The following is a 26368-nucleotide window of genomic DNA, read 5'->3' as shown; positions in this document are numbered from 1 at the left end:
ATAGATTTGTTTGAATAGTGGTATACATATTTCAGGTGAGCTTACTAAGTGTTAACTCCTTACAAGTGTAACAGATATTCAGGAAGAATAAGATCCAGTACAATCTAAACACAATACCCGCAAATTTACTTCAAATTATCTCTCTCTTGGTGTTTGAAAATGATAACAAAAAACTTCAATATGTCCTGTTGTGTTTTCCATGCTTGAAAAATTCTTGTAAAAAACACATTAAAATATATATTTTTAAATTTCCAAAATAATGTGTGGTGTTATTCACAGTCTACCGTATACAGATGAAACAAATACATTTTGTGATAATGAAACATTCATAATATCCTGACTGAATTGTGTTGAAACAAGAGAAAACGCACCTCATGTAAACATCAAATGGTTCTCAAAATCAAGAGGGGAAAAATACGTTTTCACATGGAGCACATCAAAGCAGTTATTCTTCTGATCAGACATTGGTGATAAAGTGGGTTTCTTCACCTCCCTTCACTCTAATCACTTACAGTGAAACTGTGGTTTGTGTTAATTTCCCAATCAACATCAAGGTTTACATCAATTCCACATATTTAGCGATAACACATCGTTTTGACTTCAGTTACAGTGCAGTATAACAACTAATATCCTTAGAATCCTCGAACAGTCATTTTGCAATTGTGGGAGGGTCTTGCTATATTTTTGAATCTCTCTTGATACATCACAATGTTCACAAAATCTTGGTAAAAATGATATTTCTTTTAAGTTCTTTACGGACAATATGCTTTGGTTATTATTTTAGTAGTAATACCCTTCAGCAGCCATTTTGTCCTTGAGAGATGATGATGAGCCAGTCCTTTGCTGATGTCCTATCCTGGGATAATCCCAGTCGCAGCAGTATTTGAAGTGGAATTGCTGAAGTTGGAACACAACGTTTTGATATAATGTTGGTTGTAGTGGTTCTTCCCGTGACAGTTTTTGAGGCATTTTTCTCCCTCTTATAATGTGAATTGAGGCATTTCTTTAGTGATAATTGTGGTTGTGATTGGTGATAGATTATGTGACGATGCTAGCTGAGGCTGTTGGTGCAGAGATGGACTAGCTGATTCGTTGGTGTGATTTGTAGAGTCATGGCCCTGAGTACTGTTATAGGCTGAGGCCAAATAAGAGCTATTGCATACAGCTTGGTTACTTTATGCAATATCCCCTTAACAAAGGTACATTGTAACAGGTGAGTAATGCATGCGGTGGTGGTTGGCTTTTCCTTTTTCTTGTACACTGTACATAGATTGTTAAAAAAGAGAAACATACAGTCCTCTGGCTGTTGTATTGAAATGTACAGTAAAAAGGGAGTGTTGCATACAGTAGAATCCCCGGTCCTGAGGCACAGGATTCGACAGTAAGATCGTGACTGCTTTCCAAATGGAACCCTATTCCCTAGTGCAGGGTTCCGCACATGATTTTATTTACATGGACATAAAAGACTGTAAAAACACCAGCAAATCAGCTCCAAGTAATTTTAACTTTGGAAATCTGTTCCAAAGTATTCCCACGCATAATAGCGAGATATTGTGATCATATACAAATATAAGCAACGTTTGAAGTGATTGTTTTAGTGAAATATTTATATCTGTTTGGGATTCTTGTGGTCAATTTGCAGTCTACAAATGATTTGTAATTACAGTATGTTCCGGCCCCCTGACCATCCCCTCAAGAAAAAATTGTCCCGCGGCTGAATCTAGTTGATGATCCCTGCCCTAGTGCAATACTAAGGGCACTATATAGGTAATAGGGTCCCATTTGGGATGCACAACGTCTTTCTCCTTCACTCAAGGCCAAAGGTGCTGGTCTCCTCCACAGCGATAAGCAGTTTATCATAGAGCATGGTGTAGGAAAGGTACGGAGGGAGATCCAGCCGGTTGAAGCATGTGTGTGCCCTGGAAGATAGATATACTGTAGATCATCAGCATTAGACAACCACATCAACTGAATAGTTTTTCGCCCTATGCGTTGTATGTGAAAGTTATGCAGGGGTTTGAATGGTAACAAAATTAGGAAAGTTTGAATCCAAAGCATGTACAGACCTATAATAGCAGAATTGAATCATACAATTATAGTCTTGGGTAAAGAGTTTACTGTATATTACCTGGGTAGAGCGGTGATCTTGCCCCACTTCTCGATACAGAAGCGTCGCAGGCCATTGCTGCCCCGTAGCGCGGTGAAGCCCTCGTAGGGAACACTGGAGGTGCCCGTCACAAACTGCAGCAGACGCAACCTCTGCTCATTGTTGAAGCGCTCCACTGCCCCCCAGAACCACCGGATCACTATGTGGCTGTCATGGTAGCCTGCAATGGAGAAGGCCAACAGAGGTGGTAGCTGGTCCCATACTGGATGTGCAGTAGCCAACTCCTTTATTGTTGCATTGCCATAGAAAAGTTGGCTACAGCATATACAGTTTAGGACCAGGGGCTACAGGGGGGCTGGTTCAACAAGGGAATGTGGCCTGTGTGTTCAGTCCATCTAACAAGATTGACAATTAAATGTGCACCTTATATCACATACAGTTGAAGTCGGATATTTACATACACTTAGGTTGGAGTCATTAAAACTCGTTTTTCAACCACTCCACAAATTTCTTGTTAACAAACTATAGTTTTGGCAAGTCGGTTAGGATATCTACTTTGTGCATGACACAAGTAATTTTTCCAACAATTGTTTACAGACAGATTATTTCACTTATAATTCACTGTATCCCAATTCCAGTGGGTCAGAAGTTTACATACACTAAGTTGACTGTGTTTTTAAACAGCTTGGAAAATTCCAGAAAATGATGTCATGGCTTTAGAAGCTTCTGATAGGCTAAGTGACATCATTTGAGTCAATTGGAGATGTACCTGTGAATGTATTTCTCAAGGCCTACCTTCAAACTCAGTGCCTCTTTGCTTGACATCATGGGAAAATCAAAAGAAATCAGCCAAGACCTCAGAAAAAAAATTGTAGACCTCCACAAGTCTGGTTCATCCTTGGGAGTAATTTCCAAACGCCTGAAGGTACCACGTTCATCTGTACCAACAATAGTATGCAAGTAATAACACCATGGGACCACGCAGCCGTCATACCGCTCAGGAAGGAGATGCGTTCTGTCTCCTAGTGATGAACGTACTTTGGTGCGAAAAGTGCAAATCAATCCCAGAACAATTCAAAGAACCTTGTGAACATGCTGGAGGAAACAGGTACAAAATAATCTATATCCACAGTAAAACGAGTCCAATATCGACATTACCTGAAAGGCCGCTCAGCAAGGAAGAAGCCACTGCTCCAAAACCACCATTAAAAAGCCACACTATGGTTTGCAACTGCACATGGGGACAAAGATCGAACACCATCCCAACCGTGAAGCATGGGAGTGGCAACGTCATGTTGTGGGGGTGCTTTGCTGCAGGAGGGACTGGTGCACTTCACAAAATAGATGGCATCATGAGGGAGGAAAATTATGTGGATATATTGAAGCAACATCTCAAGACATCAGTCAGGAAGTTGACGCTTGGTTGCAAATGGGTCTTCCAAATGGACAATGACCCCAAGCATACTTCCAAAGTTGTGGCAAAATGGCTTAAGGACAACAAAGTCAAGGTATTGGAGTGGCCATCACAAAGCCCTGACCTCAATCCTATAGAAAATTTGTGGGCAGAACTGAAAAAGCATCAGGAGGAATGGGCCAAAATTCACCCAACTTATTGTGGGAAGCTTGTGGAAGGCTACCTGAAAAGTTTGACCCAAGTTAAACAATTTAAAGGCAATGCTACCAAATACTAATTGAGTGTATGTAAACTTCTGACCCACTGGGAATGTGATGAAAGAAATAAAAGCTGAAATAAATCATTCTCTCTACTATTATTCTGACATTTCACATTCTTAAAATAAAGTAGTGATCCAAACTGACCTAAGACAGAGAATTTTTAGTAGGATTAAATGTCAGGAATTGTGAAAATGGAGTTTAAATGTATTTGGCTAAGGTGTATGTAAACTTCACAAACACATATTACCCATAAAAACATGTTGGGCTAGATTCCCGTACCCACTACATTCACCATAGTCCTAGACTGTTTTTTATTTTTTGTTATTTAACCTTTATTTAACTAGGCATGTTCATTGAAGATTCTCCATTAGCTAATGTCCAGTGATGTGCTTCACTGCAGTCTGCTCACCTCCTCTATACTCTGTGTTGTTCCTCCAGTCGTTGAGGTCTATCTCAGCTGTCCCAGCAATGACCAGCTCCAACTCTCTGGCATCGAACACTGACACCAACCGTGAGTCCACCACCTGGAGAAATATTGCAGGAACATAGAAAATTAAAAACGATGTAGGAGTGTAACATACTGTATGTGACTCGTTTCAGGTAACTAGGCGTATGTCGCACATCACTACTTTACAGGAGAGGCATTTGAACATGAGAGAGAGAGAGACAGAGAGAGAGATTGCCACCCGAGCCTGCCTGTGTAACTGCTAAACTGCTTTCTGACTGTACACTGTTACGCATGATTGTAGCGGGTTTACTAACGCGTTAGTTCTAGTAGCTATGTTGACTATGACGTGACAACGATGTAGGCTGTGTGTTAGCCCGTCATGATATGAACGTTTGGTTTTCGCCTGGTCACAGACAGCTGATGTGTTGTGCACTGAAGTCAGTCCACAAGCGAAGGGATAAGGTGAGAGGAGGAGAGCGCGTAGATAGTTGCGAGAATGAATTATCTACTGTATATACAACGAGCAAAGTGGTCATGCTGTTTTTATGTGGCTGCTATGAAAGTGAACTGTGTTTGCATTTGATCAGGGGTGTATTTATTCTGCCGATTCTGTTGAAAAATGTTTCTTAAATGGAAGCAAACAGAATGAAATGGGGATTAAGAAAATACCAACATTTGTCCAATAGAAATTCACATTTGCAACTGTTGGACTAATGATTACACCCTAGATCAGCTAGATGCAGGCAAATCAAATCAAATGTATTTATATAGCCCTTCTTACATCAGCTGATATCTCAAAGTGCTGTACAGAAACCCAGCCTAAAACCCCAAACAGCAAGCAATGCAGGTGTAGAAGCACGGTGGCTAGGAAAAACGCCCTAGAACGGCCAAAACCTAGGAAGAAACCTTGAGAGGAACCAGGCTATGAGGGGTGGCCAGTCCTCTTCTGGCTTTGCCGGGTGGAGATTATAACAGAACATGGTCAAGATGTTCAAATGTTCATAAATGACCAGCATGGTCAAATAATAATAATCACAGTAGTTGTCGAGGGTGCAACAAGTCAGCACCTCAGGAGTAAATGTCAGTTGGCTTTTCATAGCCGATCAGTAGGCAAGAGTGTGCAAGGCGGTATTGAATGTGTCAATGTCTTTCACCTTGATTACTAAAGATTCTCTCGACCTGTGCACCTACATTGTAAACTTTAATTCATAGGCTACTGTAGATCAATAGCAACCTCATGATGGGTACAAGGAAAATGTGAGTATCATGTAGTAGCCTAAACCTATTGATGTTGCATTGAATTGGGCGAATGGAATATGAATGACAGTCATCCAATATGCTGTAATAGAAATAAGGCCATGCTAATAAAATAAATAATCATACTCCCTCGGCACTGACCGCCACTCGTGTAGATAATACTTTCTACCGCGGCTTTTTTGAAAGATATCATGAAGAAGTACAAAAGCGTTGCTACTGCTCTCCACTTTCTGGAAGAAGATTGTGCCATGCTGACTCTCTCTGACTGAAAATGAATCAGATGATGAGGAAATCCCTGATGTCGGTAAAACATTTTCATTGAATCAGATATTGTAGAGTCTTCTGATAACAGTGAGGGGGAAGAAAATCAGTGGAATGCCCGATGGAAACAGAGTATGATGGCTAAGGAGATGTTAAAAGTTCTGCTGTTCGATTGCAAATATGCGGAGGGAGTCGAAAAGAGAACACAGAAGGCTGTTGTATGAAACAACGGTCTCCGAATTTCATCTTCAAACTAAGGGCAACCATGGCATCTGTGACAGAGAGGGAGAAGCATTCATCCATGTATACAAGTAAGAGTCTAGCTAGCTACAATTTCAGATATTATATGTTTCTAATTTTGTCAGCAAGTTGTTTTCACTGCAAGTTAAAGCTTACTGTTAGCTAGGTAGCCAACGTTAGCTGGCTGGCTGGCTCGATAGGTAACGTTACATGTATGATCTGTGTAGTAATATTATTCGCATCTCAGAAATCTATTTGCATTGCTAGTTATAGCCTAATGTTAGCTAGCTATGCATAGTGGCTCGAAACTAGGAACTCGGGAAATCTCAGATGTATGACTTCAGTGCGTTAAAGACAACTGGGAACTCAGAAAAAAACAAGCTCCAACTGGGAAAAATCATTTTGAACAGTCATCCAACACGGAATTCCATGTAGGGAACCCGGGCCTCTTTCTAGAGCCCAGACTTTCCGACCTGAAGATCACTAATGTCATGATTTGACCTTGTATTTTTCCAAGTTCCCAGTTGTCTTGAAAGCACCATTAGGTTCATTGTTTAGCTAGAAGCTATCAGGTAGCTAATGTTAGCTACCTGATAAGATGGCGCCGGAGAAGAAGGCTGACATTTAACGTGCCCCCAGCCGATTGTTTTCTTGTTTGTTTATTCGCGTTGATTGTAACTTATTTTTTACTTATTTTGTACATAATGTTGCCGCTACCGTCCCCTATGACCGAAAATAACTTCTAGACATCAGGACTGCGATTACTCACCACGGACTAGCAGAATCCTTTTTTTCCGTTCATGACTCTGACGAGTCCGAAGCGAAGGATATACTGCCGGCAGGATAAAACAGCGGCGTCTGGTAAGACAAGGGGCGGCGGACTATGTATTTTTGTAAACAACAGCTGGTGCACGATGCTGATAGAAATTAAGGAAGTCTTGAGCTATTGCTTGCCTGAGGTAGAGTATCTCATGATAAGCTGTAGACCCCACTACCTACCGAGAAAGTTTTCATCTGTATTTTTCGTAGCTGTTTTACATACCACCACAGTCAGAGGTTGGCACTAAGACAGCATTGAATGAGCTGTATTCTGCCATAAGCAAACAAGAAAACGCTCACCCAGAGGCGATGGCACTCCTAGTAGCCAGGGGCTTTAATGACGGGAAACTTAAATCCGTTTTTACCAAATTTCTATCAGCATGTGGAACCAGTGGAAAAAGAACTCTGGACCACCTATACTACACACACAGAAACACATACAAAGCTCTCCCTCACCCTCCATTTGGAAAATCTGACCATAATTATATCCTCCTGATTCCTGCTTACAAGCTAAACTTAAAGCAGGAAGCACCAGTGACTAGATCAATAAAAACGTGGTCAGAGGAAGCAGATGTTAAGCTACAGGACTGTTTTGCTAGCACAGACTGGAATATGTTCCAGGATTCCTCCGATGGCATTGAGGAGTACACCACGTCAGTCATGACGTCGTCCCCACAGAGACCGTACGTACATATCCCGACCAGAAGCCATGAATTACAGGCAGCATCCGCACTGAGCTAAAAGCTAGAGCTACAGCTTTCAAGGAGCGGAACTCTAACCTGGACGTTTATAAGAAATCCCGCTATGCCCTCCGACAAACCATCAAACATGCAAAGCATCAATACAGGACTAAGATCTAATCCTACTATGCCGGCTCTGACGCTCGTCGGTGTGGCAGGGCTTGCAAACCATTACAGACTACAAAGGGAAGCACAGCCGAGAGCTGGCCAGTGACACCAGCCTACCAGACGAGCTAAACTACTTCTATGCTTGCTTCGAGGCAAACAACACTGAAACATGCATGAGAGCACCAGCTGTTCCGTAAGACCTTTAAACAGGTCAACATTCACAAGGCTGCAGGGCCAGACGGATTACCAGGACATGTACTGTGAGCATGCGCTGACCAACTGGTAAGTGTCTTCACTGACATTTCAACCTCTCCCTGTCCGAGTCTGTAATACCAACTTGTTTTAAGCAGACCACCATAGTCTCTGTGCCCAAGAACTCTAAGGTAACCTGCCTAAATGACTACCGACCCGTAACACTCACGTCTGTAGCCATGAAGTGCTTTGAAAGGCTGGTCATGGCTCACATCAACACCATCATCCCAGAAACCCTAGACCCACTCCAATTTGCATACCGCCCCAACAGATCCACAGATGATACAATCTCTATTGCACCACACACTGCCCTTTCCCACCTGGATAGAAGGAACACCTATGTGAGAATGCTATTCATTGACTACAGCTCAGCATTCAACACCATAATGCCCTCAAAGCTCATCAATAAGCTCAGGACCCTGGGACTAAATACCTCCCTCTGCAACTGGATCCTGGACAACCTGACAGGCCGCCCCCAGGTGGTAAGGGTAGGTAACAACACATCTGCCACGCTGATCCTCAACACAGGAGCCCCTTAGGGGTGCGTGCTCAGCCCCCTCCTGTATTCCCTGTTCACTCATGACTGCATGGCTAGGCACGACTCCAACACCATCATTAAATTTACAGATGACACAACAGTGGTAGGCCTGATCACCGACAACAACAAGATAGCCTATAAGGAGGAGGTCAGAGACCTGGCCGTGTGGTGCCAGGTTAACAACCTCTCTCTCACCGTGATCAAGACAAAGGAGATGATTGTGGACTATAGGAAAAAGAGGACCGAGCACGCCCCCATTCTCATTGCCAGGGCTGCAGTAGAGCAGGTTGAGAGCTTTAAGTTCCTTGGTGTCCACATCACCAACAAACTAACATGGTCCAAGCACACAAAGACAGTTGTGAAGAGGGCACGACAAAACGTATTCCCCCTCAGGAGACTGAAAATGATTTGGCGTGGATCCTCAGATCCTCAAAAGGTTCTACAGCTGCACCATCGAGAGCATCCTGACTGGTTGCACCCCTGCCTGGTATGGCAACTGCTCGGCCTCCGACCGCAAGGCACTACAGAGGGTATTGTGAACGGCCCAGTGCATCACTGGGGCCAAGCTTCCTGCCTTCCAGGACCTCTATACCAGGCGGTGTCAGAGGAAGGCCCTAAAAATTGTTAATGACTCCAGCCACCCTAGTCATAGACTGTTCCGAAGTGCCAAGTCTAGGTTCAAAAGGCTTCTAAACAGCTTCTACCCCCAAGCCATAAGACTCCTGAAAATCTAGTCAAATGGCTACCCAGACTATTTGCAGTGCCCCGCCCCCCCTCTTTACACCACTGCTACTCTGTTGTCATCTATGCATAGTCAGTATAATAACTCTACCTACGTGTACATATTACCTCAACTAACCGGTGCCCCCGCCGTATATAGTCTCGCTATTGTTATTTTACTGCTGCTCTTTAGTTACTTGTTACTTTTATCTCTTATTCTTATCCATGTTTTCAAAAAACTGTATTAGTGGTTAGGGGCTCATAAGTAAGCATTTCATTGTAAGGTACCTGTTGTATTCAGCGCATGAGACCAATACATTTGATTTGATTATTGAAGCTACATGTCTAAACAAAAGACTCCCCTTTGCCAGATGATTAGATGACCCATCAAGTTAGCCAGTTGTGTCTAGGGGTGATTACGGTCATCTATTGTATTTTATGAACATGTGTACATGTCTAGACTAGGTATTCCCCCAGGGGTACATCAAATAAAAATGTGATTTTGACATTTGTTTTTCTTCACATTTTCAAACAGTCCATTTATATTTTCCAACGGGGCTATACATTTAGGCAAGTTTTTTCCCCTCCTGAGTAGCCTCGTTTCACTGCCAAAATAAACATGTGACCATCTAGTGTTCAGCGAAATATCAACACAATGTCAAATACAGGTAGCATAGTCAAATAATTAACATCCAATCACATTAACTGTTACTCTCTCATGGGAATTCCACTAATGGTCCGTATGTAGCCAAACGTAGCTGCTGCTCATGTTGGTATCTGTACTGATGGCGCAAAAGCCATGACAGGGAGACATAGTGGAGTGGTAACGCGCGTGCAAGCAGTTGCTCCCGACCCCACTTGGCTACACTGCAGCATCCACCGAGAGGCTCTTGCTGCCAAGGGAATGCCTGACTGCTTGAAAGATGTTTTGGACACTACAGTGAAAATGGTTAACTTTGTTAAAGGAAGTCCCCTGAATGCTCATGTATTTTCTGCACTATGCAATGATATGTGCAGCGACCATGTAACGCTTTTACAACATACAGAAGAAGTGCACTGGTTATCAAGGGGCCAAGTATTGACACGTTTAAAAAAAAAAAAATTGGAGACAAGCTTAAAGTTTTCTTTAATGACCATAATTTTCACTTGTCTGACCACTTGCATGATGACAAGTTTCTCACACGACTGGCCTATCTGGGTGATGTTTTTTCTCGCCTGAATGATCTGAATCTAGGATTACAGGTACTCTCCGCAACTATATTCAATGTGATGGACAAAATTGAGGCTATGATTAAGAAGTTGGAGCTCTTCTCTGTCTGCATTAACAAGGACAATACACCTTCATTGTATGATTTTTTGTCTGCAAATGAACTCAATACGGACAATGTCAAATGTGATATAGCGAAGCACCTGAGTGAGTTGGGTGTGCAATTACGCAGGTACTTTCTCGAAACGGATGACACAAACAACTGGATTCGTTATCCCTTTCATACCCTGCCTCCAGTCCACTTGACGATATCTGAACAAGAGAGCCTCATCGAAATTGCAACAAGCGGTTCTGTGAAAATTGAATTTAATCAGAAGCCACTACCAGATTTTTGGATTGGGCTGTGCTCAGAGTATCCTGCCTTGGCAAATCGCGCTGTTAAGACGCTGATGCCCTTTGCAACCACGTACCTATGTGAGAGTGGATTCTCGGTCCTCACTAGCATGAAAATTAAATACAGGCAGACTGTGTGTGGAAAATAATTTAAGACTGAGACTCTCTCAAATACAACCCAACATTGCAGAGTTATGTGCATCCTTTCAAGCACACCCTTCTCATTAACCTGTGGTGAGTTATTCAGAATGTTCGATGAACAAATAAGGTTTTATATGTAAGATGGTTAAATAAAGAGCAAAATTATTGATTATTATTATTTGTGCCCTCGTCCTATAAGAGCTCTTTGTCACTTACCACGAGCCAGGTTGTGACAAAAACTCACACTCATTCTTATGTTTAATAAATGTATTGTATAGTGTGTGTGGCAGGTTTACAATGATGGAAAAAAACAGCATTTGAGAGTGCGCTGACCCTGGTGTTAGAGGGGGTACGCAGCTGGAGGTTAAATGTTTGGAGGGGTACGGAACTATTAAAAAGTTTGGGAACCACTGGTCTAGACAATAGTGACCCATCTACTTAGATAGATGTGGCTGGGGGATGGTTATAGCATTTCTTTCACATGACCCATCAATTTAGACAAGAGTGTCTGGGTAAGAATAATTTAATATTTATAAAATATTTATCTGGGCACTTTCTATTTTTGATATTGCTACTATGCAAATAAGCAAGTAACCATTTTACTACCGTTTACACCTTCTGTATCCTGTGCATGTGACAAATAAACTTTGATTTTATTTGATATAGTCTGTGTTTGCCAGAGACGATAATGTGAAGAACAACATGACCTGCACCCAAATCAGATTAGGATATAGGCCAAGGAATAGATAGTGTATTTTTGCTACTTCTCTCACCACTTCTATTCTTGAAATCTTTGGTAGTAATACACTACCTTACTCACTCTGTTTAGCACATGGTCTCAAATGTGAATCCTTAAAGATATGGGTGGGGCTAAGGCTTAAGAGGGTGTGAAGAAGAGCTCAAGTTACAAGTTTATTAACTTTCAAAGCAGAATTACTTTCCCATTGTTCCTCAACTGCAGAGTATGATATACCATTTTCTAGCTCTGAGTTTCTACTTTTATCCAATATAAAAAACACAATTTCAAATAATTGTTTCAAATATGTAACCTGAGCCGGTCGGGTCACATACAGTATTTAGACACATTGCTCCCATCATTGATTTGTTGATTTCATTTGATAGTCATGTTCTATTGCATTCTAAGAAATTTTAAGAAATCATATTTGAAGTGCAAAGTGAAAACCCGCTTAAATCATAGCAAGGCTGGAAAAACAATAAACCAAATTGGAAATATTGGGGGGAAATCATGCCATGGCCAATGGTTGTTGCCCTGAGAGTGTTTGCTCTACCTCATAGAAGCCTCTGACCAGTGCCTCTGTCTGCTGGACCACTCCTCTCTCCACCCTCCACTTCACCATGCGGTCAATGTACTCCTTCTTATTCTTTTCTGTCACATTAATGTGGGCCCCTCCAGACTTCAGCTCTCTCTCTGTTACCTGCCCACAAAGAGAGTAATATCCATGTAACAATACAGACAAACCTTATAATGGAAAAGTCCCCATGAAAGTGTACAGTATATTGAAAGATATACACTGTAAAAAAATAACATGTTATACAGTACTTCAGCTTTCTATGGGTTTATGTGTTTAGACACTGTACGTATTAGTACTTCACACATACCTGTCCGAAGACTTCCTCATTCACAGTGAAGGTAAGGTCCAGCACATCAGTGATGTCATTGTCTTTCATCCACTGTAGACTCTGATGGAACTCCTCATCTAGATACTCCAGATCACTCAGGTCAGTGGCTCTGCACAGGTAAACATATTTATCTCACACATGACCTTCTGTGGGGTTCACTAGCTATTACTGCACAAAGCAATCCATTGTCTTAAAGTCAATTAAGGGGAGTGATTAACTCACTCACTAGCCTGAGGTACATTTGCTTTGTGTGTAAATGTAAAGAATGCTGATTCTGTCAGTTGTTGTAGCCTATCATCATCATCATCCAATCTGGAGAGACTTGTCTTTAGTTATCACGCTAGAAAGTCAATCTGGGTTGACTGTGTTAAGTCTAAAACTACTGGCAACATTTATGCCTGATTGCGCACTAATCAATTCTGGATAATTTTTCTTTCTTGTGTACGTGGCAGAGACATTTTTCCATATAGAAGAATTGTAAAGGCCATTTCAGACAGACAGAGACAGAAACACAGACAGGCGGGCGTGCAGGCAGACAGACATAAACTCACAGTCTGAGGAGAGCCTTGTAAAAGGGCCGCGTGAAGAAGGCATCCAGGAGATACTGGTGGATCAACGCCAGTCCCAAAATACGCCCACTAAACCGGAACCTGCACAAAAACACACAGAGACAGGTCTCACACACAATTACAAATCCAATGCAATGAAAGTGTTTAGGTCTCATCACATGAGACATAAAACCCATTCATTTTCTGTCTCCAATAAGTAGACAAAGAAGAACAAGCCCATGGTCATGTTCATTAGGACAATGGAAAACACTTGAAAACGCTTTGCAACAGAACACAAAAAAGAGTGTTTCTTATTTGACAAGTCAAGGTCGTCCCTCACAGTTCGTCAGTTTTCTTCCCTTTGGTGCCTAATGAACACAACCCAGGATTCATGAGTTTGAAATAAGTTCAAACACAGGACGAACAGATGTCCTCCTCACCATTCCAGATGGTTCTCTACGAAGGCGGACATGGGGCTGATCTGGACGGTGTACGTGTCGTTGGCTGAGTACTCAAACAGGCCGTAGTAGGGGTTGAACAGCTCCTGAGACAGCAGGAAGAAGAACTCTCTGGACGGCCCACTGTAGTCCAGCCTGACGGTGTGGGAAGAGAAGAGACCAGTTATCTGTCAGTAGCAGTCAGTGATGCCAGAAGAATGAAACAGACATGCGCTATCCTCTATATAGCCCAAAAACTAGCAGTTCATTCTTTAAAAGATGAGGGGGTTCTTTCTTGACACATGCATTACTTTTTCAAGTAACTTAATTGAATTCCATAATTGTAAAGACATGCACTTTCATGCAATGGTTGAACTCCACAGATCAAAGTCCCTCTTTGTTGTAATGTCTGTGTTCAGGTCAATAGAAGCAGCTTTGGCTTACCCCTCCTCTCCTATGAAGGTGATGTAGAGCTTATTCCTCTGTAGTTCCTTGCGTGAGTAGGCCATGACCTGGTTAAAGGTACCCTCCAACAGGTGGTCTCTCCGGACAATAAGCCTGGAACACAACAACATCATAGGATGCTGAGCAACACAGACATGGATATACAATATGGTGCTAATTTGCACACACAACCCTAAAGTTTCTTAGAAACAGTAGGGTTGTATAGAGCTGTAACTATATTTGAAAAAGGTGTGAGTGATCATGTTGCTGGACAGTTTTCCTTACTTGATTTTTCCTGGGCCCTGGCCATAGCCTTTAGCCTCCAGTTTCCTGTAGAAGTTGCGTAGTTTGGCCTCAAAGTCTCTCCGGTACGGGGCAGGTGCTCTCGCTCTCGACATTCCTGTTGACAAGCGCATTCAACTCCATGACATGAGACACAGACCACACCAGGATAACTATCTGTGACGTTTTTATTTGACCAATTCTTGTGAATTAACCAAATGTTCTTGTGTGTACATTTTCAACCCACTATCTCTCCATTTGTCATTAGTGCAAACCCACCTGGAGAACTCTGTGGTGAAGACCCAGGTGAACAACGAGGAGAGAAGCTGAAGCCAGGATGGAAGGAGGGTGGAACATATGACATGATTTCCTCTTCAAACAAGCTGCATAGAGAACCAAAAAGTCACAAAAATGAAAATAATTACAATACTACAACACAAAAAAAAAATCTGGGGTAATATGAACAGTAGCATCCTACCTCAATAGTATCACCAGGTCTGCATCACAAGCCAGTTTCTCCAGTCTTTGGGTGCCCTCTGTTCTGATGTAGTGGATCTTTTCCCTGCAAGCACACATTACACTATAATCTGGACTAGACTGGGTAGGTGTATTTTATCAAACCTGACATAGAATAGAATAACTTTATAATCCTTATTACTGTGTAACTATTCCTATAATTACAGTGTAACAAGTACTCATTATTACACCGTACTTAGGGTTACTTCAGGGTTAGGGTTGTGGTTGAGGCTGGGGTTAGGGTTGAACCGAGATGTGGACATGAAGCTAGGGTTAAGGTCAGGGTTAGGTTTGAGGCTCGTGTTAGGGTTGAACCAGGATGTGGACATGAAACTAGGTTTAGGGTTGTGGTTGAGGCTGGGGTTAGGGTTGTACCGGGATGTGCACATGAAGCTAGGGTTAGGGTTAGGGTTAGGGTTGAGGCTTGTGTTAGGGTTGAACCAGGATGTGGACATGAAACTAGGTTTAGGGTTGTGGTTGAGGCTGGGGTTAGGGTTGTACCGGGATGTGCACATGAAGCTAGGGTTATGGTTAGGGTTGAGGCTTAGGTTAGGGTTGAACCAGGATGTGGACGTAACGCTAGGGGTTAGGGGTAAGGTTAGGGTTACTGCTATAAGTAATAATGAGTAATTACAAGACTTGTTACACTGTAATTACATGAGTAGTTACACAGTAATAAGGGCACTAATGTAAGGCGTTACCCTTTATTTTTCCCAAAGGAACCAATACAGTGGTGAGTGAGAAATATTCACATTCTCTGAATCTACAAGGTCCTTATTTGAAAAACAAATCCAATTCATCCCCTAGTGTTAATCTACCTCAGGGAATGGTTCCTGGACAGGGCTGGCTGGCGCTCCGTTAGAACTTCTAGTATTCCAGGCTGACGCAGGAAGACCACTATCCTCTCATTATAAGCTGTGAGTGGAATTGAGTTCAGAAGACAGACTTACACAACAGAAACTATATGGTAAATGTGAATTATGACTGTGTTCTTTGTGTATGTACAGTACACACCTTGTGGCACTGGGTCTGGGGGATGCTGACTCCGTATTGCTGCCACCACACTGTTCCCTGGCCGTGACAACAAGGCCACACCTCGACTACGGGAGACCTCAGAGGCCTGAAAAAATACATATGAAAAAAAGGATCAATTATAAACAAGCAAATACATAAATTCAATTCCATATTTCCATCATTCTAATACATGATTGGCCCCAATTAAACAGTTACTACACTTAAAAACAAGGAAATGTCTTCTGTGTGCTGTTTGACTCTCCTGACCTCTCCTGCGCTGTAGCTGCGTAGTCTCTGCAGGTGCTGCCTGTGGGTCAGGTGGTTGGGCAGGCAACCGTTCTGCAGGGGGATTCTGGGGTCGATGAACGTGGTCGCCCGGCTGTTGTGGTCCACAAAGAAGTTCTGGACCAAAGAGAAGATGTTACAGGTAAAAACTTACCAAAGTTAGAAACACAAATCTAAACACTGCTGGATCTGAAGGCAAATACCAAATCAATAGAATCATTAGTATACTTATTCAGCCCACCCCCTCATTTTCCCCACATATTTTCCATCTTTCAACCAAGGCACAATCAGCCCTTATGTGAATAGGTGGGTGAGTTATCTGTGGATGAACTGAGGATCTTTGTCTCTGCACCTTGCCCTGAGGGTCAGTCTTGATCTCCCAGCCCCGGGGCAGTTCCAGCTGGGCGTCAGCGAAGCGGTTGAGGAAGGTGACCAGGTCTCTGTTGTGTTGGTACCTCTCAAGGTTACGAGCATCTCTACGAATCTTCAGGATCATGTGCTTCAGGCACGTACTGCTGGTGAACATGCGATAGGCCCCCTGAGAAGAGAAGAAGAGCTCGGCATGACCATGGGAACTAGAAACACCATATGCAACCAATCTGAACCAAAATGGAAGAATATTCAACATCTGTTACTAAAGACTACAATATGTTACTAAGCATTGATATTGCTGTTCAAAGGGAAATTATGCTTATTTGTCAGGTGAGTCATGCTGACTGTGTAGAGTTATAAATGTCCACTGGGGAGACAGGTACTCACATAGTTGGCGTGGAGGACAGTGAAGAACTCTGGGTGTGTGATGAACTTCACCGCTGGGCTCTGTAGCAGAGCTGTGATTTTCTGACTGTTGACTGGAGATGATGATGATGAGGAGGAGCTGTCTCTTCTCAGCTCTACACACACACACCAGGAGAAACAAAGGAAAAATTCACTGAATGGTGACTGTTATGTACAATGTTGTATGTATGTAGTACTTTGATAAGTCTCTCACTAAACAGGATCTGTGTAGACCCATTAGTTCTACAAAGCAAGACTACACTTAAATAGCATATCAGCTTATTGCGTTCTGTAATTGTGACATTGTGGTGTGGTTCTACTCACCATTAGCCATTGGAGGAGAGTCAGGCTCACTGCTGTTGTTGTTCAGGCTTGTTCTCTCACTCCTGCTTCTGCTTCCTTCATTCTCACTCCTGTCTGTGGCCATGGTCCTCTGGATGCTCTGGTACCTGACAAACACACCAGCACACATTTACCAAACATCCAGAAATCAGAGCAGCGCTGCCTGCATATAGACCAATTATTTAAGAGTGCAAGAAACTAGTGAACATGACTTATCATATACTATCTCTTATCTGAGTACGTTTACATGCACAGTAATAGTTTGATTCTAAACTGACTATGGCAGTAGGCAGATTACGCAGTAATCATGTAAACACCTTACTCTGCTTATCTTAATTGGCGTAAGGTCAACATCGAAGTAAACATAGGCAGATTAAAACAACTTGTTTTCTGAGCAATCTTTCAAATTATTAGAACATGTAAACACCTTAATCGGTGTTCCAGCGGTGTATTTGATCTGTGTATGTGCTAGCACCAGCCGAGCGAGCCTCCCTCTTTAGACCGAGCGAGCCTCTTTAGCCCGAGCGAGCCTCCTCTTTTGATTTCGAAACAACTGAATGTATGCGTCTTAGAAGTAGTTTTCACATACAAACTTTATATGTCTGAACTCAAAAATAACATGGACGCTGTGGTAGATGGTTTATTTTGATTGGTGATTTTCTGCATTCATCAGAGTGCATTCAGTTGCCTGATTTCAGATCTGTCCATGTAAACAGGATTATTAAGGAAATTGTTCTTCTTACAAAGCATGTATAAACATTTTAATCAAACTATTATATTAATCTGACTTTCAACAATAATTGCATTATTGTGTGCATGTAACCGTCAAATCCAGCTTGAAAGGTCCTAATTTGTCTGCCAGTAATATTTAGTGCAGATTCTTAATTGCTCGTAGGGATAAAATACAGTTGTATTCCATTGAATATTGACTTTTGTTATTGAATTCAATGTTAATTCATCCAGAGAAGAGGGGCAGAACTCAAGCTTGTCTCTCTGCCATTTTGTTCAAGCTTATACTCACAAAGCCCCAGAGAGAGGAATTGAATTTGAGACCATTGATCAATGGATTATACCACCATAATAGTCTTCTACACATGTGAAGTCTGACAATGAAAAATATCTCTGACACAGCCCCGACACTGTCCACTGCTCATGCTTCCAATTGGACACGCTTCTCATTCCAGACACACACAGCGAATTCCACCAGCGCAGCAATAACCATTTAAATGAATTTCTCCTCCCTCGCTTCCTGTCTCCCCAATCCCGTTAAGAGATTTCATGCACTGCAGTTGTATAATAACACTTATGCAATAACACTTATTCACAGCCTGTTCTGCACATTTCTCATTTGATTTTTACTGTCAAGTAATTCTTTCTCCATCCAAAATATCTCAGGCATTTGATGGAGAGTTCTTATAGTAATGGCTCTAATTTAAGCCCCCCCAAAAAATCACACCTTACATAGCAAGCAGCCACAGCACATACCAAATGTTCAGCACACAAAATATTTTGGTATCAAAGAGATTCAATCATTTGATCTTAATACAAAACTCCCCAATACTCATAAAGAACTGAACCATTTCTATGAAAATCATCCAAAAAACAGATGCTTTACATTCTTCCTACAACCACCAAATGGCCCTATGTTTTCAGTTGTGCTTTTTGAACATAAAATGAAGAAACAATCCCAAAAGTATCGTAGTGACTACAACATGACTACAGAACTGTGTTTTGCACACTGTCTCCCTAGCTCTCTTCTCTTTCTTACCCTCTACCCCTTCACTCACCTTCTATTGAGCTGTTCCATCTGCTGAACGGATCCGGACCTCCTCATGCCGTCGGGCGTGGCTGCTGAAGTGGGTCTCTGCCACGTGGTGGTCCTGTTGATGTGGTCCACATAGAACACACGACCATGGCTGTCCACACGTGCCTCCCAGTCTACACACACACACACACACACACACACACACACACACACACACACACACACACACACACACACACACACACACACACACACACACACACACACACACACACACACACACACACACACACACACACACACACACACACACACACACATAAGCAAACAAGAAAATGCACATCCAGAGGCGGCACTCCTAGTGGCCAGTGATTTTAATGCAAGGAAACTAAAATGGGACTTGCCTAATTCTTACCAGCATGTCACCTAGAGGTGAAACAACTCTAGATCACCTTTACTTCACACATAGAAACGGATACTAGACTAGACTAACCCTCGCCCTCCATTTGGCAAATCTGACCATAACTCTATCCTCCTGATTCCTGCTTACAAGCAAAAACTCAAACAGGAAGTACCAGTGATGCGCTCAATACAGAAGTGGTCCAATGAAGCAGATGCTTAGCTACAGGACTGTTTCGCTAGCACAGATGGGAATATGTTCCGGGATTCGTCCAATAACAATGAGGAGTTTACTACATCAGTCACCGGCTTCGTTAATAAGTGCATCGACAAAATCATCCCACAGTGACTGTGTGTACAATATTAGTTAAAAGTTTGTACACACCTACTCATTTCAGGGTTTTTCTTTATTTTTACTATTTTATACATTTTAGAATAATAGTGAATACATCAAAACTATGAAATAACACATATGGAATCATGTAGTAACCAAAAAATATATTTTATATTTGAGATTCTTCAAAGTAGCCAAGCTTTGCCTTGAATAGCCAAGCTTTGCCTTTGCACACTCTTGGCATTCTCTTAAACAGCTTAATGAGATAGTCACCCGGAATGCATTTCAATTAACAGGTGTGTCTTGTTAAGTTCATTTGTGATATTTCTTTCCTTCTTAATGTGTTTGAGCCAATCAGTTGTGCTGTGACAAGGTAGGGGTAGTACAGTTGTGGCCAAAAGTTTTGAGAATGACACAAATATACAGTTTCACAAAGTCTGCTGCCTGAGTTTGTATGATGGCAATTTGCATATACTCCAGAATGTTATGAAGAGTGATCAGATGAATTGCAATTAATTGCAAAGTCCCTCTTTGCCATGCAAATTAACTGAATACAAAAAAAAATCCACTGCATTTCAGCCTTGCCACAAAAGGACCAGCTGACATCATGTCAGTGATTCTCTCATTAACACAGGTGTGAGTGTTGACGAGGACAAGGCTAGAGATCACTCTGTCATGCTGATTGAGTTCGAATAACAGACTGGAAGCTTCAAAAGGAGGGTGGTGCTTGGAATCATTGTTCTTCCTCTATAAAATATGGTCACCTGCAAGGAAACACGTGCCGTCATCATTGCTTTGCACAAAAAGGGCTTCACAGGCAAGGATATTGCTGCCAGTAAGATTCCACCTAAATCAACCATTTATCGGATCATCAAGAACTTCAAGGAGAGCGGTTCAATTGTTGTGAAGAAGGCTTCAAAGCGCCCAAGAAAGTCCAGCAAGCGCCAGGACCGTCTCCTAAAGTTGATTCAGCTGTGGGATCGGGGCACCACCAGTACAGAGCTTGCTCAGGAATGGCAGCAGGCAGGTGTGAGTGCATCTGCACGCACAGTGAGGCGAAGACTTTTGGAGGATGGCCTGGTGTCAAGAAGGGCAGCAAAGAAGCCACTTCTCTCCAGGAAAAACATCAGGGACAGACTGATATTCTGCAAAAGGTACAGGGATTGGACTGCTGAGGACTGGGGTAAAGTCATTTTCTCTGATGAATCCCCTTTCCAATTGTTTGGGGCATGCAGAAAAAAGCTTGTCTGGAGAAGACAAGGTGAGCGCTACCATCAGTCCTGTGTCATGCCAACAGTAAAGCATCCTGAGACCATTCATGTGTGGGTTTGCTTCTCAGCCAAGGGAGTCGGCTCACTCACAATTTTACCTAAGAACACAGCCATGAATAAAGAATGGTACCAACACATCTTCCGAGAGCAACTTTTCCCAACCATCCAGGAACAGTTTGGTGACGAACAATGCCTTTTCTAGCATGATGGAGCACCTTGCCATTAAGGTAAAAGTGATAACTAAGTGGCTCGGGGAACAAAACATATATTTTGGGTCCATGGCCAGGAAACTCCCCAGACCTTAATCCCATTGAGAATTTGTGGTCAATCCTCAAGAGGCGGGTAGACAAACAAAAACCCACAAATTCTGACAAACTCCAAGCATTGATTATGCAAGAATGGGCTGCCATCAGTCAGGATGTGGCCCAGAAGTTAATTGACAGCATGCCAGTGCGGATTGCAGAGGTCTTGAAAAAGAAGCGTCAACACTGCAAATTTTGACTCTTTGCATCAACTTCATGTAATTGTCAATAAAAGCCTTTGACACTTATGAAATGCTTGTAATTATACTTCAGTATTCCATAGTAACATCTGACAAAAATATCTAAAGACACTGAGGCAGCAGACTTTGTGAAAATATATATTTGTCATTCTCAAAACTTTTGGCCACGACTGTATACAGAAGATCAGGAAACAGACTACAGTGTCAAATCTGTTGAATTGGAGAATTGCTTCTTGAGTCGGGGCTACAGCGTTCAGGTCCTGGAAGATGCAGGTATAAGGGCTGGAATACTTGACAGAGAGAACTTGTTGCGAAGGTGAGTGCCTCGTGATACATCAGAGAGTGTATTTTGTTACAAAATACAACACTGAAGCAGAGAACATTAAAAGAATCATAAAAAATAATTGGGGACTCATCCAAAGTGATATGCTACTACGCCAAGTCTTCCCTAAGCCACCAGTCATAAGCTTTAAGAGATGTCCTACCCTAAATGACAAATTAGTCCACAGCTCTCTTCCTGGTGACTCTCAAAAAACGTGGCTTAACCACAAACCCAAGGGCTCTTTTAAATGTAACCATTGCAACCATTACAGAAATATTGCACAGAAAAAGTATTTTGTTGACACAGCTTCTAAAATGGAGTATTACATCAAGCATTTCATTAACTGCAAAACCACTCATGTCATCTATAGATTGGAATGTCCACAGTGCATTGGACGGACAAAAAGACGCCTTCAAGACCGCTTAGCGGAACACAAGTACGCCATACGGGTAGGCAATGAAGACTACCCCATAGCAAGGCACTACAAGTCCTTACACCATGGCAACCCCGCCTCCCTACAAGTTATGGGTATTGATCATGTTCGGGCCTCAATTAGAAAAGGGGCCCGTCTTAAACAGTTAAACCAAAGGGAAAGGTTTTGGATTTACAAACTACAGGCCACTAAGTACCCTGGTTTAAATGAAGATATGGATTTACAAACTACAGGCCACTAAGTACCCTGGTTTAAATGAAGATATGGATTTACAAACTGCAGGCCACTAAGTACCCTGGTTTAAATGAAGATATGGATTTACAAACTACAGGCCACTAAGTACCCTCGTTTAAATGAAGATATGGATTTCTCACCCTTCCTGTAGGGTCGTGATAGGTCCATTTGCTGTCATCTAGTGGACATTTTGCTAAATTGCCCTCAGCTATGTTTAGACTGTTGATGTTCATGTTTGCTGTGTTCTAGTGTACTATGGAATATATTGCTCTCTTATTCTTGACACTTCTCCCAGTCATATTTAAGGTTAGAACTACCTTTCTAGGGGTTCTGATACTTCTAGCTTGGAGTTGAATTTTTTGATAACATAGCTACAGTATTTCACTTTTTAATGTGTATAGTATTGCTTACTAGGTGTGTCCAATCAATTTTGTAACCAGTCCCTCTTCAAATTAGGGCTAATTGGAAAAGCTGTTCAAAAGAGGACATTGTATTATTTCTTTGTACCCCCTGACGAAGGCCATGCAGCTGAAACGCGTCAGATTTTTAAAACTTTGTTTCTATTGAACATGCCATACAAATAAAGGCATTTTAATTAATTATATGAAGAGTGCCTTGGTCCTCCTTCCTTTCTTTGGTCCTCCTTTCTTTTTAACACTTGTTAACTGACATGCATTCCAGGTGACTACCTCAAAGCTGGTTAAGAGAATGCCAACAGTATGCAAAGCTGTCATCAAGGCAAAGGGTGGCTACTTTGAAGAACCTCAAATATAAAATATATTTTGATATTGTTTTGGTTGATACATGATTCCATATGTGTTATGTAATAGTTTTGATGTCTTCACTATTATTCTAAAATGTAGAAAATAGTAAAAATAAAGAAAAACCCTGAAATGAGTAGGTGTGTCCAAACTTTTGACTGATACTGTACATATCCCAGCCAGAAGCCACGGATTACACGCAACATCCCCACTGAGCTAAAGTCTAGAGCTGCCGCTTTCAAGGAGCGGGAAACTAATCCAGACACTTATAAGAAATCCCGCTACGATCTTTGACAAGCCATTAAACCCTCAAATATCAGTACAGGACTAAGATCGAATCCTACTACAATGGCTCTGATGCTTGTTAGATGTGTCAAGGCTTGCAAATATCACTGATTACAAAGGGAAACCCTGCCACGAGCTGCCCGGTAACACAAGCCTATCAGATGAGCTAAATCCCTTCTATAACCACTATGGTTATTATTTGACCCTGCTGGTCATTTATGAATGTTTGAACATCTTGAAAAACAATCTAGCCGTGTACTCTTATAATCTCCATCGGGACAGCCAGAAGAGGACTGGACAATCCTCAGAGCCTGGTTCCTCTCTAGGTGTCTTCCTAGGTTCCTTCTACATCTGCATTGCTTGCTTTTGGGGGTTTTAGGCTGGGTTTCTGTATAAGCACTTTGTGACATCTGATGATGTAAAAATGGCTTCATAAATACATTTGATTGATATGCTTGCATCGAGGCAAGCGACACTGAACCATGCATGAGAGCACCAGCTGTTCTGGATGACTGTGTTCTCTTGCTCTCCGTAGCAGGGCAATTTGTGACTTGTTTTGGTAATCAGTGGCTGTATCGGAGGAGGAGTGGTTTCATTTATTTTCTGAGTGTATTTCACCAGCTTCTCAGGCTCCATCTCCGAGTGCTTCATTCTGTAGCTAGAGGACTCCTGATATCTCTAGGAGTGGTAAGTATAATGTATTTTGTCTTTATCTGTTGTGGTCCAGTACTGTCTTTTTGCTAGCTAGGGCCATCTACTTTAAGTGCTGCCTGTCTTCCCAGTGGCATACTTGGTGTGTGAACTGCTGACTGCTCATAATTTACAGATAGTTATGACACATCAACCAGGATCAAAGGGCAAGGCAATTCGTGACTTGTTTTGGTAATCAGTGGCTGTATTGGACGGGGAGTTGTTTCACCTCTTCTAGGCAATCAGCAATTACTACAGGGATGTGTGCTCTCCACCTCTGCTAGGCAATTAACAATTAGTGTTAGTTCTTCAGTTTCCCCTGATTTCTCAGTGGCAACTGTAAGCGACGGTCATGTCAGTGGCAGTTTTGTCGTGAAACTAAGACCGTCGCCAAAACAAAGACTGTTCTGCAGAGTTATTCAAGGAAGGCTCCACACCACTCTCTCACTTGAGTATCTTACCCAGTTATTTACAGATTATCCCATTTCTCTTTTGTATCTTTGTCAACTATGTGTGTGTTTTCTATACCTGTTCACACCTCTCCCTGTAGGCTTTACAGATGTTCTCCACACCTTGGCTGCAACCCTTCTAATTTAGTGTACCCTGCACGCACAACCCATGTGGAATTCCGGGTCCCTGGCAGCATTTGAAACTGCCGATCTGTGGTCAAGAATGACAAGTTCATCTCAGCCTACGCTGCCATTCAGTCCCTTGACGTTTTGGCCCTGACGGAGACATGGATCACCCCAGAGAACACAACAGATGCTCTTTCTTCATCTGACTATGTTTTCTCTCATAGTCCGAGAGCATCTGGTCGCCGTGGTGGTGGCACAGGTTTTCCCATTTCTCCTAAGTGGGGATTTTCTTTTTTCTCCCTTTCTCACCTGTCCATCTCCTCATTTGAATCCCATGCTGTCACTGTCACTTGTCCACTCAAGCTTAACATTATTGTCATCTATTGCCCAACAGGTGCCGTTGGAAAGTTCCTCAATGAGCATGACACCTTGATAAGCTAATTTCCTGACGATGGCGTCTGCCTTCAATTAATTTCTTTCCAACTCTCTCTTTCCCCCTTGCCTCTTTTGACCTCACCCTTTCCCAATCCTCTCCAACTCACAAGGCAGGCAATACGCTTGACCTCATCTTTACTAGAGGCTGCTCGCCTACTAATCTCACCGCAACCGCCCCCCCCCCCCCCCCCCCCCCCGTTCTCTGATCACTACTTTGTTTCCTTTTCTGTCTCCCTTTCCTCCAACCCTAAACACTAAGCCCCTACCTAGATGATCATGCGCTGTCGCAGTCTTCGCTCTATCTTTCCCACTACTCTCTCCTCTTCTATTCTACCATCTCTCCCTTCTGATAAAAAATCCTTCTCACTCCTGTCTCCTGAGTCTGCCTCTTCAACCCAACTCTCCTCCGTTTCCGTATCCTATGACACGCACTGTTCCCTTTCCTCCCATTTGGCTGGGCCTCCCCTCCTGCTCCATGGCTGAGTGACTCATTGCGAGCTTATAGAACAGGGCTGCCAGAGGACCTATCATCCTTTCACTCCCTCTTCTCTACCTTCTCTTCCTCTGTATCCGCTGCTAAAGCCACTTTCTACCACTCAAAATGTCAAGCTTCTACCTCTAACCCTAGGGAACTCTTTTCCACCTTCTCCTCCCTTCTTAATCCTCCATCCCTCCCCCTCCACCCTCTCTGCGGACGACTTTGTCACCACTTTGAAAAAAGATTGACAACATCTGCTACCCTATTGAGTCCACTGGTCACACAGAACTAACCCTACGCCTTGAACTCTTTCTCCCCTCTCTCTCCGGATGACATCATGCAACTAGTGAGGTCTGGCCGCCCGAAAACCTGCCCGCTTGACCCCATCCCTTCCTCCCTTCTCCAGACCTCTGGATCTCAGATCTCTGGAGACCTTCTCCCATTCCTCATGCATATTCCTTGTTTATCAACAAGGAATATGCATGATTTGACTCAGACAACATTTAAACCAAATGCTTACTTGGTGGCAGTGGTTCATCGATGGTGGGGTAGTGATGGGAATCAGGACGCAGAGCAGGAAGCTGGCTAACTGGAGGATGACTGGAAGGTAAGGGACAATCTCCTATGGGACGACAAAAACAGGTCAGTCTACCCTAAGTTATCCAAACTACATCTCCATATCTCAAGTTAGTA

General features: G+C 42.6%; 1 protein-coding gene across 1 annotated transcript in view; it reads right to left on the bottom strand.

Annotated features, from left to right (window-relative positions):
- Nucleotides 1–1807: 1807 nt before the first annotated feature.
- The window catches only part of LOC120055277 (E3 ubiquitin-protein ligase HECW1-like), a 45149-nt gene continuing 20588 nt past the window's right edge, over nt 1808–26368 (bottom strand). Inside the window, 19 exon segments of the mRNA XM_039003162.1 lie at nt 1808–1919; nt 2129–2327; nt 4191–4305; nt 12195–12341; nt 12526–12655; nt 13098–13196; nt 13535–13687; nt 13976–14089; nt 14261–14375; nt 14537–14640; nt 14736–14819; nt 15592–15688; nt 15788–15893; nt 16055–16189; nt 16425–16610; nt 16832–17045; nt 17170–17298; nt 18979–19129; nt 26196–26297. Of these exon segments, the coding sequence (XP_038859090.1) occupies nt 1808–1919; nt 2129–2327; nt 4191–4305; nt 12195–12341; nt 12526–12655; nt 13098–13196; nt 13535–13687; nt 13976–14089; nt 14261–14375; nt 14537–14640; nt 14736–14819; nt 15592–15688; nt 15788–15893; nt 16055–16189; nt 16425–16610; nt 16832–17045; nt 17170–17298; nt 18979–19129; nt 26196–26297 (2492 nt within the window).

The sequence above is a fragment of the Salvelinus namaycush genome, chromosome 11, assembly GCF_016432855.1.
Source record: "Salvelinus namaycush isolate Seneca chromosome 11, SaNama_1.0, whole genome shotgun sequence".
NCBI classification, from domain to species: Eukaryota; Metazoa; Chordata; class Actinopteri; order Salmoniformes; family Salmonidae; genus Salvelinus; species Salvelinus namaycush.
The sequence above is the reverse complement of the archived record's forward strand: the minus strand, read 5'-3'. Positions and strand labels throughout refer to the sequence as shown.